At 46.1% G+C, this 14,705-nt stretch overlaps 1 protein-coding gene across 1 annotated transcript; it reads left to right on the plus strand.

The window, feature by feature from the left end:
• The first annotated feature begins 6,867 nt into the window (after window positions 1-6,867).
• Window positions 6,868-14,661, plus strand: LOC106604791 (protocadherin beta-15). Its single transcript, XM_014199835.2, has 4 exons — window positions 6,868-9,710; window positions 12,897-12,955; window positions 13,091-13,206; window positions 13,437-14,661. The coding sequence occupies exons 1-4, from the start codon at window positions 7,155-7,157 to the stop codon at window positions 13,787-13,789; spliced, it is 3,084 nt and encodes a 1,027-aa protein (XP_014055310.1). The 5' UTR covers window positions 6,868-7,154; the 3' UTR covers window positions 13,790-14,661.
• Window positions 14,662-14,705: the final 44 nt, after the last annotated feature.

Genomic DNA, 14,705 nt, shown 5'->3' on the forward strand with positions numbered 1-14,705 from the left:
ACGAAACCTGGTATGGGGCATAAAAAAACTGATTTAGGTCGACCAAATTATTTTAATAATCTAACAATCATCACATTTTGTACCAGAATATTTTCTGTGTCTCAGTCTACTTGCACTCACTGGAAACATGCAGTTCCGTCTTGAATTTGGTTTGTATTTGTTAACCTTTATTTAACTAGGCAAGTCAGTTAAGAACAAATTCTTATTTTACAATGACGGCCTACCACGAATAGGTATCAACGCCTCCCCTAACCTGGACGACGCTGGGCCAATTGTGTGCCGCCCTACATAACATAGGTTAAGGAAGACTTGTGCAATACCTTGAGTAACGTATCCTATATCATAGCAGAGGTCTTAAGTCATTCTGCAGCCTCGCCTTCTCGGCACAGGGTTAGCTCAGAGGTTACTTCAGCTGTCTAACTATCTGAAGGACCTCAGGTACGAAAACCTAGTGTTTTTGGAAAGAAACATTAAAAATATACTGCTCAAAAAAATAAAGGGAACACTTAAACAACACATCCTAGATCTGAATGAAAGAAATAATCTTATTAAATACTTTTTTCTTTACATAGTTGAATGTGCTGACAACAAAATCACACAAAAATAATCAATGGAAATCCAATTTATCAACCCATGGAGGTCTGGATTTGGAGTCGCACTCAAAATTAAAGTGGAAAACCACACTACAGGCTGATCCAACTTTGATGTAATGTTCTTAAAACAAGTTAAAATGAGGCTCGGTAGTGTGTGTGGCCTCCACGTGCCTGTATGACCTCCCTACAACACCTGGGCATGCTCCTGATGAGGTGGCGGATGGTCTCCTGAGGGATCTCCTCCCAGACCTGGACTAAAGCATCCGCCAACTCCTGGACAGTCTGTGGTGCAATGTGGCGTTGGTGGATGGAGTGAGACATGATGTCCCAGATGTGCTCAATTGGATTCAGGTCTGGGGAACGGGCGGGCCAGTCCATAGCATCAATGCCTTCCTCTTGCAGGAACTGCTGACACACTCCAGCCACATGAGGTCTAGCATTGTCTTGCATTAGGAGGAAGCCAGTGCCAACCGCACCAGCATATGATCTCACAAGGGGTCTGAGGATCTCATCTCGGTACCTAATGGCAGTCAGGCTACCTCTGGCAAGCACATGGAGGGCTGTGCGGCCCCCCAAAGAAATGCCACCCCACACCATGACTGACCCACCACCAAACCGGTCATGCTGGAGGATGTTGCAGGCAGCAGAACGTTGTCCACGGCGTCTCCAGACTCTGTCACGTGCTCAGTGTGAACCTGCTTTCATCTGTGAAGAGCACGAATTTGCCAATCTTGGTGTTCTCTGGCAAATGCCAGACGTCCTGCACGGTGTTGGGCTGTAAGCACAACCCCCATCTGTGGACGTCGGGCCCTCATACCACCCTCATGGAGTCTGTTTCTGACCGTTTGAGCAGACACATGCACATTTGTGACCTGCTGGAGGTCATTTTGCAGGGCTCGGGCAGTGCTTCTCCTGCTCCTCCTTGCACAAGTGTGATTGACTTGGAGTTACATTGTGTTGTTTAAGTGTTCCCTTTATTTTTTGGAGCAGTGTACAAAATATTAGTGTTGTATTTTTTGTAACTTCCCTAATTGAGAGTTTACATTTTGAACTTTCATTCTTACATTGTAGCCTACAATGAGGCTTTTTTTTTAATCATCAATAAAACATATTATTTTGATTAATGGGTAGAATTTTGTGCTGAATTAAAGTAGTTTGTAAAACCAGCTTATAGGCTACCATTTTGTCTTCAGGTAGCCTTTGCCTTGACATTTCACAAACATTTGACAAATTAAAATGTAGGCTTTGGTTTGAGTATATAGTTTAATAATGAACTGGTTTTATTGTTGCAATGTAACGAAAAGAAAGATCATGTTTTGTAGGCTGCACTATTGCAGTCCTATCTGCCCTGTCATTTCTTCACCTCAAATTATACGGTAGATGGCGCTCTAGGATCATGAATAAAATAAGGATTTTCAGTAGGCTCAGAGATAATCAACTGGGTTCCCAAACCTCCCACACGGCTTAAGGTCCAGTCCCTTTCAATACAATTCAGGATTAAGGAAGTGAATGTAAATGAACCACAGTTTAAGATTTTCATTTTTTTTGTTTGTTAATAAAATATACCTATTCAATTGGAAGAATAGGTTATGACAATTACAAAATGTTTTGTTATAGAAACTGTATTTACAAAGTTATCTTCAGCTTCATGTCATGTTAAAAAAAGAAAGTATAGTTGCTCTCATGAAATTGTATTAATTGAACACTAGGCCCACTCTTTGATGGCGTGCACATCTCGCCTCTGTCCACATAGACAATAACAAACTCCGCGAACAGGGCCTAGATTCACAAAACCTTTCTTAAGAAGAAATTTGATTGTTGAAGATAAAGTTCTTGGAAATGTTGTTCATTCCAAGATAGCTAAACCCTTGTCTTAAACTCAGGGTAGTGAGAGAAAAAAAAACGCATGAAAGCAATTCAACATGTTTAATTCACTCTCAAACTTCATCTGAAAGTTTCAGTATTGATTATTTTAAATATGATTTAACATGTTTTAGAACAGTAATCTTAGTAAGAAATATGTTAACATGATTACCATTGCTAGCTAGATATCTAGCTAAAACGGCTGCCTAGCAACAAACATCTTCTGAAGATTTCAAATCAAATTTCATTTGTCACATACACATATTTAGCAGATGTTATTGCAGGTGTAGCGACATTATTGTGTTCCTAGTTCCAACAGTGCAGTAGTATCTAAAAGTGAAAAAATGGAATTAAGAAATATATAAATATTAGATTGAGCAATGTCGGAGTGGCATTGACTAAAATACAGTAGAATAGAATACAGTATATACATATGAGATGAGTAAGGCAAATAATGTAAACATTATGAAAGTGACTTGTGATTCCAAGTCTATGTATACAGGGCAGCAGCCTCTAAGGTGCAGGGTTGAGTAACCGGGTGGAAGCTGGCTAGTGATGGCTATTTAACAGTCTGAAGGCTTTGAGATTGAGGCTGAAAAACAGCTTCTCAGTCCCAGCTTTAATGCACCTGTACTGACCTCGCCTTCTGGATGATAGCGGGGTGAACAGGCCGTGGCTCGGGTGGCTGATGTCCTTGATGATCTTTTTGGCCTTCCTGTGACATCGGGTACTGTAAATGTCTTGGAGGGCAGGTAGTTAGCCCCTGGTGATGCATCTGGCAGACCGCACCACCATCTGGAGAGCCCTGCGGTTGCGAGCGGTGCAGTTGCCATACCAGGCGGTGATACAGCCCGACAGATGCTCTCAGTTGTGCATCTGTAGAAGTTTTAGGGACCAAGCTAAATTTCTTCAGCCTCCTGACGTTGAAGAGGTGCTGTTGCGCCTTCTTCACCACACTGTCTGTGTGGGTGGACCATTTCAGATCGTCACTGATGTGTACACCGAGGAACTTCAAGCTTTCCACCTTCTCCACTGCGGTCCTGTCGATGTGGATAGGGCTGTGCTCCCTCTGCTGTTTCCTGAAGTCCACGATCAGCTCCTTCGTTTTGTTGACGTTGAGTGAGAGGTTATTTTCCTGGCACCTCTCTCCCAGGGCCCTCACCTCCTCCCTGGAGGCTGTCTCGTCATTATTGGTAATCAGGCCTACTACTGTTGTGTCGTCTGCAAACTTCCTGATTGACTTGGAGGCGTGCATGGCTAAGCAGTCATGGGTGAACAAGGAGTACAGGAGGGGGCTGAGCACACACCCTTGTGGGCCCCAGTGTTGAGGATCAGCGAAGTGGAGGTGTTGTTTCCTACCTTCACCACCTGGGGGTGGCCCGTCAGAAAGTCCAGGACCCAGTTGTACAGGGCGGGGTTCAGACCCAGGGCCCTGAGGTTAATGATGAGCTTGGAGGGTACTATGGTGTTGAATGCTCAGCTATAGTCAATGAACAGCATTCTTACGTAGGTATTCCTCTTGTCCAGATGGTATAGGGTGGTGTGCAGTGCGATGGCGATTACATCGTCTGTGGATCTATTGGGGCGGTAAGCCAATTGAAGTGGGTCTAAGGTGTCAGGTAAGGTGGAGGTGATATAATCCTTGACTCGTCTCTCAAAGCCCTACATGATGACAGAAGTGAGTGCCACGGGGTGATAGTCATTTAGTTCAGTTACCTTTGCTTTCTTGGGTACAGGAACAATGGTGGCCATCTTGAAGCATGTGGGGACAGCAGACTGGGTTTGGGAGAGATTGAATATGTCCAAAAACACTCCAGCCAGCTGGTCTGCGCATGCTCTGAGGACACGGCTAGGGATGCCATCTGGGCCAGCAGCCTTGCGAGGGTTAACACGCTTAAATGTCTTATTCACGTCAGCCATGGAAATGGAGAGCCCACAGTCCTTGGGAGCGGGCCGCGTCGGTGGCACTGTGTTATCCTCAAAGTGGGCGAAGAAGGTGTTTAACTTGTCCGGGAGCAAGACGTCAGTGTCCGCAACGTGGCTGATTTTCCCATTGTAGTCTGTGATTGTCTGTAGACCCTGCCATAGAAGATATTTGAATTATTTTCTTACGAACTTCTCAATTTTACAATGTTATTAAGGAATTGCAGTTATGAATTTCTTAGGAACTTCTTCTTTTTTTTTTTCTTAAAAAGCTTCTTACGTTTTTGCGTAAGAAGTGTTTTGTGAATCTGGGCCCAGCTCCGCCATTCAGCCCGTTAGCAGGACACTGTGCAGGAGGAGACCACCCCCTCATCCTGTCTTTCGCTCCCCCCCCCCTCTCTGTGTGTGTGTGTGTGTGTGTGTGTGTGAGAGAGAGACAGAAATGACCTCTGTGTGTGCTCGGCCGGGTCAGTCAGGTGATTGTTGGTGAGTGTAAGCAAGGTGAATTCGCCGTCGGACAATGCAGTGGGGGGTGCAAGGAAATGCGAGGGGCGGATGAAACGATCTTAATGCTCCGTGTAATGCATGTTAATGTAACAGGCACCGAGGGACTGTCGGTACGTCCAACTGAGTGCTTAGGGATTATTTATCACAAAACATTTGTATTATGTTGGGGAACGGTTGATCCCGGATAGCTACACACTAATCCTCCACTCCGTTAATTAAAAAGACGATGAAACCAATGGAAATTGTGTTTTTTCAGAAATGTAATCATTTCTGGAGAAGCTTAACCATCTGCTGGAGGTTAAGTCTGTGAGCAGATTGTGTTTTCTGGTTATTTAAACCTGCGGATTTAACTTTTTTTTCGAGAAGGGCGGGTGGAGGGTTTCTGTGTTTGAGGGGGGAAGGAAGAGGAAAGAAGGGGGTCGTCGCTAAGGAAGGGTGTCCAACAAGCTCTCACAGTTTCATGCCAGAATTAGACCTTCATGGTCCTCAAATATCACATTTCGAAGATGTTCCAAACGTCAAATGTCGTAGTGTTTGGTTACTTAAATTGTATCGTTAAATTAGGCATTACCTCCGATTTTGGCCGTCGAAGACAGACTTGTATCATGGTGATCTGCCTGGGGTTTCGGGAAGATATTTTTTTGGTGTCCGTGGCTGTGTTGTCAGCTCAAGTGGAGAAATTTGAGCTTGAGCCACGGCGTTTAATTAGAATGCGACTCGAGTCTGTCGAGAGAGGAGGCCTAGCGTGCGGAGGGATTCTGTAAGCCTAGTGTGTCTGCGCGTGTGTGTGTGTGTGTGTGTGTGTGCGCGCGCGCGCGTGGTTGATATCTGACTGACTGGCCGGGATTAAAGGGGAAACGATTAGATGTGCGCAAACATGTACCGCACTCTTAACAGACCCGGGGCCGTCCTCTTTGTTTTATCAGAGCCAGACCTGCCAGCTCCATAATCTAGTCAAGTTTTTCCATCCAATTGACATCTGTTAAAATGACTTGGGCTAACATTTTAGCCTTGTCTGTACAAACAACCTCAGTCTTTTGTCATGCTTTTTATGTTATCTCCGTAAAATGATCGCATTTATCCCTGCAAATGATCATGTAAAATGTCATATTGATATAATCTGAACAGTAATTCCTTAATGTGATTAAAGAGCGTGATTATGGATTTATGAAGATGCTTTTCTGATGATTGTGTTGATACATGTTCAGGTCTGCTTACACAGAATAAGGAGGTGTAATGCTTGTTTGTGTCACAGTATCAGTTCCTCTTTGAACCATTGTCCTTATTTTAGTTTAGACGGAAAATAGATGCTCTCAAACAACCTTTTAAAATTGAATAACCCATTAAGGATCATTTTTGTAAACCCCAAATTCTCTATGCTGATTCATCATCAATGTGGTCATTTGGGTATTCGTTTTCTATGAATTGGAGGCACAGTTGCATATACTGGCCAGTAGCTATATGAAACAAGAGCATTTTTTTTGTGGCTTTTATTTCCAACTCTGTGTTTGTGTAAAGTGTTTTCTTAAAAGATCTGAAGGACTCTGTGCAGTGCGAGACCTCTGAAACCTCCGTCAGCTGCGCAGCGCGGGAACTAGAAAACGACACCCTCGATTGAAAAGCAATTAGCTATTAATCCAAATCTGCCCTGATGTCTCGGCTGAAAGCTACGCTGCTTTCGCGTCTCTAATCGCTCCGAGGAGCTGCGCCAGAGAAAGGGTTAACCGTGCTACTGTAATTAGAGTCGCTGCTCTCATGTCTTCGTTCTCCAATACAGTGCTGCTCGCAACTACGGAACCCCTCCCTCTCCTTACACACACACACGCATAACACACACACACACACACACACACACACACACACACACACACACACACACACACACACACACACACACACACACACACACACACACACACACACACACACACACATCCCTCCCCACCAGCCCGATTGTCTAATAAACTGGAAATTCCGAGCGCGAGCCTCCCGCGCTCACACACTGCTGGTATTGCGCGCGGGGAGCACAACACATCGAGACGCTTAACTCCTCTCCTCCCCTCCAAGTTTACATTCTTGTTTTTATTATTCTAAAGAGCACTAATTTGATGAAAGTAGGCTACATTGTAAGTGCGTAAAGGAGCAACGCGCTTTGAAGTGTTTGCTTGTTTGTTTTCTACAACAACTGGAAACAAATCCACAAATCATTTTATAAATGCGCATAATGTCAGTTACGGGTGAACTCATCCTGTGCTGTTTTCACGGTTGATGATTTTCTTGGGAAGCGTTGAGATGGAGCACAGGCTCGCGAGCACGCGGTGGACACCGTTAACCGGGCTGGTGGTGTGCCTGCTGGTGTGCGCGTGTGTGGTGGACCTGGTTCTGGCACAGATTCGGTACTCCATCCCCGAGGAGTTGGACCACGGGGCTTTTGTCGGTAACATCGCTGAGGACCTCGGTTTGGACGTGGCCAAACTGTCCGCCCGTCGCTTCCGGATAGTCTCCGGTGCCAAGAAACAGTACTTAGAGGTGAATCTGGAAAACGGCATTTTATTTGTTAACGAGAAGATCGACCGCGAGGAGCTGTGTGAACGGAGCCCGACCTGCTTCTTACACTTGCAAGTGGTGATCGAGAATCCGTTAGAACTGTACAGAGTGGAGGTGGAGATTTTGGATGTGAACGACAACTCTCCCAGTTTCCCGTGGAGCGAGTTCAATCTGGAGATTACAGAGTCAGCGGCGCCCGGGTCCCGGTTCCCGTTGGAGAGCGCGCATGACCAGGACGTGGGCACCAACTCGCTCCGATCCTACCAGCTGAGCTCCAACGAACACTTTGTTCTAAACATCCAGACACGTAATGACGGGAGCAAGTTTGCCGAGCTCGTGCTGGGGACCCCGCTGGACAGGGAGCAGCAGAAGACGCACGAGATGGTGCTCACAGCCGTGGACGGGGGGTCGCCAGAGCGTTCGGGCACGGCACTTATCACCATCACGGTGCTGGATGCCAACGACAACGTGCCCGTTTTCGACCGGTCTGTTTACCGGGCGAGCCTGGTAGAAAACGCACCGAGAGGGACTTTAGTGCTGAAGCTAAATGCCACTGATTTGGACGAGGGTGCGAACGGGGAGGTCTCATACGCGTTCAGTGGGCACGCACCGCTCAAAGTGCGCGAGCTGTTCAGCGTGGACCAGTATACGGGTGAGATCAGAGTGAAGGGGATTGTGGACTATGAGAAAGCGAGTGTTTATGAGCTGTATGTGCAGGCTAAAGACAGGGGTCCCTCAGCAGTGGCCGTGCACAGTAAGGTACTGGTGGATGTCTTAGATGTGAATGACAACGCGCCGGAAGTCATCCTCACCTCCGTATCCACACCTGTCCAGGAAGACGCGCCACCGGGCACGGTGATAGCCGTTATAAGCGTCATGGACCGGGACTCGGGAGAGAACGGGAATGTGGACTGCCAGATCCCCAGCAACGTCCCCTTCCAGCTGCACTCCTCTTTTAAGAACTACTACACTCTGGTGACTAGCGAGTTTCTCGACAGAGAAGCCGTCTCCGAGTACAACATCACCCTCACGGCCCGGGACCTGGGCTCCCCGTCTCTCTCTACTCGGAAAACAATCCTCGTCCAAGTGTCTGATATTAATGATAACCCCCCGCGCTTCGCCCAGCCATCATACACAGTTTATGTGACCGAGAATAATGCCCCGGGCGCATTCATTTGCTCAGTCACTGCTTTCGACCCTGATTCTAATCAGAATGCCTATCTGTCCTACTCGATTCTAGAGGGTCAGATCCAGGGCATGCCCGTGTCCACTTACGTCTCCATCAACTCGGACAACGGAAACATTTACGCGCTGCGCTCCTTTGACTATGAGCAGCTAAGGAACTTTCAGATACGGGTGCAGTCGCAGGACGCCGGTTTCCCTCCGCTCAGCAGCAATGTCACGGTAAATGTGTTCGTTTTGGACCAGAATGATAATGCTCCGGTTATCGTGTCCCCATTGCCCAAGAACGGGACCGTGGCGACAGAGGTAGTCCCGAGGTCAGTGGATGCGGGGCACTTAGTCGCCAAGATCACTGCGCTAGATGCGGACGCAGGACAGAACTCGCGCCTCTCCTACCAGGTGCTCCAGGCTACGGACCCGGGGCTGTTCAGTGTCGCCCTCTACACGGGAGAAATAAGGACGATTCGCCGGTTCGTGGATAAGGACGCTACGAGGCAGAGAGTCGTCATCCTGGTCAAGGACAACGGGCAGCCGCCTCTCTCCGCCACCGTCTCTATCCTCCTCTCCGTGGTTGACAACGTGCCGGAGTCCCTGTCTGATTTCGGCGACCTCACTCTGAGCCCCCAGCCCCCCTCCAACCTCGCCCTCTACTTGATCGTGTCACTGAGCACCATCTCGCTAATCTTCCTGGTGGCTATTATCGTCCTGGCTGCGGTCAAGTGTTACAAGGACAGAGAGACCATCAGTGGGTATAACCTCCCCCCCTTCGCCTGCTGCTGTTGCGGGGGCTTCCAGCCAGAGCCGCCCCCGGAGGTGTTCAAGAAATCTAACCTAAACCTGCAGATCTCCACCGGGGCGAAGGTGCCCACCAACTGCATGGAGGTCAACGGCAACGGTACTCTGTCCCAAGCCTACTGTTATAAAGTATGTCTGACCCCGGAGTCAGCTAAGAGTGACTTTATGTTCCTGAAGCCGTGCAGCCCCGTTAGCACCCCGAGGAACAACGAGGCAAAGGGGGCTGATAACTTGGCTTGGAGCGCGCACCACCGGAGCTCATCGGTGAATAACCACTCCGGAGCCACCACTCCAAATGAGGTAACGTGGGAGGAAATGTGTTGGCATTCAAATCATTCATTTTGATAATTATCAAGTACACGACATTCCACCTAATGAAGGTCAAATCATACATGCGGAAGTGTAATATATGTTTGACTGGACTTGAACGATATTCACATCAACGTAATATATCAGACTTGGGTCAAACTTCCTCCTAATGCAACCAGCACGTATTTAGTTGACATTTCTGTTGGTGTTTATATTTGACAGACCATAACCTTGATTATACAGTAATGGCATGGGAGTAAATGAAAAGGAAGTGAAATAACTAGAGAGTGGATATTCTGGTCACAAAGGCTACGGGAGAAAGCTGAACACGCCACGGTATATGTCACGTCGAGTATGTGTTGTGGAGCGTCTGCCAGAGATATCCGTTTCACAGAGCAACGGAGAGGAATAAACCTCAGTCATGTTTTCTTCGACGCTTGCGTTTCGATCCCTGATCTATGTCTTGTTTCTAATCTAGTTGCGCTGTCTGTAATCCTCAATTTGCCGTTTGTTTATTTGTAAACATGTTTGGAATAATAGGGTGATTTGAGAAATCCCACAACGTTTGCATGATTGAGTATTTTGGGTGCAATGTCATTGTCTGTTCTGTCTGCTGCTATGTGATACGAGAGAGAGACAGATATTCAGTCTATACTTTCCTATCAAAAACCACCAGTTTGAATTGATTTCTAGTAGCGTCTGCGAATTTCGTATACAAACGAATTTTTCTGCGAAGGTGAACGGCTGACAGACACGTAATGACAGGAGCAAGTTTGAAATAGAACCCCGCTTGTCTGGGCTGTAGTATTCTATCAAAGACCGTTCTGGAGAATTCTGCACATCTACTTATTTTCATTCTAACGGTTTTGGGCCAATAACCCCACTAACTATGCCTCAAGGGCACAGATACGGCCCGAGCCATTATACGACACACAATGCCGTGCATACGAAAGGGGGTCGCGTCCATTATTGATGAAAAATGCAAAGACATAATTTTGGGGGACGTGTGAAGGGGTCCGAGGACCAGGCTGGGACGTGGCGCGCCTGTAGAGTGCCCTGGCGTTGTCCTTGCGGAATGAACGAGGAGAGAGATGTGGATCCTGTAACCTAGACTCAGGGGTAGACATAACATAGTTAACATCAATCCGGACTCAGGGCTAGCCGTAACATAGTAAATGTAAATCAGGGACACTCCAACTAGTATAATATGTACAGTTTCGTACGGTATGTATTAATTTGTGGATGTCCACCGTCCATTTTGTATGATATGTTTCAAATTTCAATTTGTACAAAATGTTACAAATTCAGAAAAACGTATGCTATGTTACGAATCACAATTTGTTGTGGGAATTGTTAGCTAGTTGGCTAATGTTAGCTAGGTGGCTAATGTTAGCTAGGTGGCTAACATTAGCTAGGGGCTAACATTAGCTAGGCTAGGGTTTAGGGTTTAGGGTTAAGGTTAGTAATTAGGTTAAAGGGTTAGGGTTATGCTAAGCAGTTGCTAATTAGCTAAAATGGTACGTGATGAGATCCGAACACGCAACCTTAGGACTGCTAAATGTTTAGTTATACACCTGCCCATTTACCCTGACCAGGCCCTTTATCTACTTCCCCAGAGTCAGATGAACTTGTGGATAACATTTGTATGTCTCTGTGTTCAGTATGAAGGAAGTTAAAGGTCGTTTCTGAGCCAATGCTAAATAGCGCTAGCACAATGACTGGAAGTCTATTGGAATTTGCTAGCTTGTAACCATACCAAACGTAACATACCATACTAATTTGACTGTCCCAGATTTACCTTTACTATGTTACGTCTAGTCTATGAGACCAGGCTGGTAGACCCGTGTTCGGAGCAACTGTGAAGGATGGGGGAGGGAGAGAGAGGGAGGCGAGGTCGACACCGCTGTTGCCAGAGTCACTAGATGGGACCGGCAGACCGTGAATGTGATGTGAGCGTATTGCCTATTGTCATTTCTATAATCTGGTACAATGTAGGCAGACAGTGTGACGGAGAAAGGGGCACACTTTTTTCCCCTGGAATATCTCCATCTCCGTGTAGACGAAGACTAAAAATGTCAGTCCCGTTCATAGCAAGAACACCTCTGGCCATATAAAGAGCTTGATTCTAGGTCATGCTGATTGTTCCGCTAGCAGCTATGTCCCTCCAGGGGCTTGGTGTCCTTGATGACGTTAATTGGTACCCTTAGATCACCCCTGTGTTCCCCGAGAGTCATGTCGCGGATGAAAGCATAAAACCTCAAAGACTTACCAATTAAACAGTGGGATGGTTATATAGCCTAGTTGTCAGCCATAACAATGTTGTATGTACGCCTGCATGTAGTGTAATTTCAGCAGGGTGATACAAAAAAAATACAAAATAAACATAAATTGAAGGTGAAAAAGTGGATTGGTCTGTGAAACAGTGTGATCAGCTGAGATGACCTATAGTGTATAAAGCTGCAAGGACTGCACAACTTTTCCCGCTTCTCAGCAAGACTGCCATTCAAAGCATGTTCTCAGAGCATCAGAGTAATATGAACATAAAAACATTGGGCATAAAAACCCACAAAACAATTACTTGTGTCATTTTCTTAATTTCCTGAGAGGTACGGTTTTCTTTGAAGATGAAAATCGTGTTTTCGTTTCATCCCGGTGGGGTTCTAATTGGGTTTTGTGTATTACTCCCGATGAATGTATTTTGAATACCGATTCCAATAATACGCTTACGTCGCATTCTTCTTGTTAACAGCTCTAAGTCAATTAATAGAGCGTGGCATCCATAGGCTACTATGAGACTTATACCCGGAATAAATATCACTCCGCGGTGCCCGTCCCCTCCCCCTGCTGTGCTGTGCTGCGGTGGATGAAAGCGAAATAATTGACAGGCAAGTCATTGCTTATGGCACGGCGCACATCCTCACTGCGTTCTGAAATATGGCCACAGGGTGGCAGTCAAGCTCCATGGAAAAAGAGATCCGGACACAATGAAGCCTAGAATACGGAAATGAAAAAGTCTACTATTGGACATGTATCACTATTCTTACATGTTTAACCATCTCTTCGGCAAAGTCGTTGAACCAGTAGGCTATATAACTGCTTGGTGATTTCAGAACGGTTGTTTGGTGCTTTGTAAGTCACAACATGTTTTGAGATCATATTTTCTCTCTTTATCTATAGCTCAAGCAACCAAACACAGACTGGACCCTCACAAAGAACCAGAACTCCTCTTTGAAAAGGTAACCATTGCTTTTGACATTACACATACAACTACCCTCAGCATACCGGTCTTTGATATATAACGTTATTAATGTTTTGCCGGTGTGTGTGTTCATGATGTGATCATTTATGGTATGAATCTTTATCCTCTGTAGCTGTAACTCTATCAACATGGATGGCACTCTGATGAGGAAGGCCATGCATGCAGACCCAGAGAACTACATGACACCCATGACGGGCCAGTACTGGACCTGGGGTACCCACATGAGGGGTAGGTGAAGGCCTGGGCCTGAAACACACAGGCAGGCACGCGCACACAGACACACACAACTAATGCCTCTCCCTGGATAATAGAAAACAGACAAGGTACAGGTGGCTCATGAGCACATAGGTGTACCACTTCCACGACGTGTGTGTCTGTGTGTGTGTGTTTTGTGATGTCCGTCTCACCTTGATTTCAGGCATGCAGTATGTTAATTGACGTTCTCTCTACTTCCACAGACTACAAGATGTCTCCTCCTGCCACTGGGCCTCCTCCTCGCTCATGGACCCCCCGGTGCACCCCTTCACCCCAGCAACAGCCCCAACCCCAGCAGCCTCCACTCCCCCCACACCCCCACCCTCATCCCCACCCTCACCCCCACCCACCTCCAGACTACCAGCATAACGTGTACATCCCGGGCACGCCGTCGGCCCTGTGCACCCTGAGGCCAGCAGCCACCCACCACCGCAGCGAGCTGGACGTCCACAACTCCTTCTCCACCTTCGGCAAGAAGAGACGCTTCATCCACAGCTACGAGCCCCAGACAGACGCAGCAGCAGCTGTCATCAACAACGACCTGTATAACGATTAATAATGGGATCTTGAGAGGGAATGAGTGAGTGAGTGAGTAGCCTCTATGGTATGAATGAGCCCTATGTCTGCTAACATAGTAAACAGACGAAGGATTGAATGAAAATGAATAAATTCCTATCCGAATGAATTAAATAAGTGTACAAATGCCAGAATGAATGAATGAACTTTCGTCCTCTATAATAAAGGAAAGAGGGAGATGGACTAATGTTGAGATGAATCTAAGAGGAGTGATCTCGTTTTTATATCTGCCACTGTTGCCATTGCTATTTTTGACACATTACTGCCACATGTTTTCCAATGGATTTGAGTCATTTAGCAGACGCTCTTATCCAAAGCGATTTTAAAGGAGCAATTAGGGATAAGTGCCTTGCTCAATGGAACATCGACATATTTTTCACCTAGTCGGCATGGGGATTTGAACCGGCGACATTTCGGTTAGTGGCCCAACGCTCTTAACTGCTAGGCTACCTGCCGCCCAGTATGATAACTCATCATTATTATTCATTATTAGTATTATGATTATGAGTATTATTATTTTGACAATCAGCGTGGATCAACAGTTTGATGAGAAACATCCAAATAGCCTAAGATTGGACAGCGCTTTGCACATTGTTATAAATATGAATTCTATTTTTGAATGTTTAAGAAAAGGAAAATAAATACAAATAACCAGGTTGCATTCATTCACCTGAAACGTTTTAAAATGTATGGGTCTGTCAAGCAGATCTTGTGTGAATATATATGAATATAGCCTACTTGTAGATGCAAACTGCAATTGTGATGCAGGTGATCCACAAAGACTTAAAACAGTCAACTACCCAACACATATACTGTATATACATTTCTGAGAATAAAGTATTTTTTCTCATATATTCTTTCTTATATTATGGAGCCTATTACGCATTCTCTTGTCA

This window comes from Salmo salar, chromosome ssa05, assembly GCF_905237065.1.
Source record: "Salmo salar chromosome ssa05, Ssal_v3.1, whole genome shotgun sequence".
Taxonomy (NCBI): Eukaryota; Metazoa; Chordata; class Actinopteri; order Salmoniformes; family Salmonidae; genus Salmo; species Salmo salar.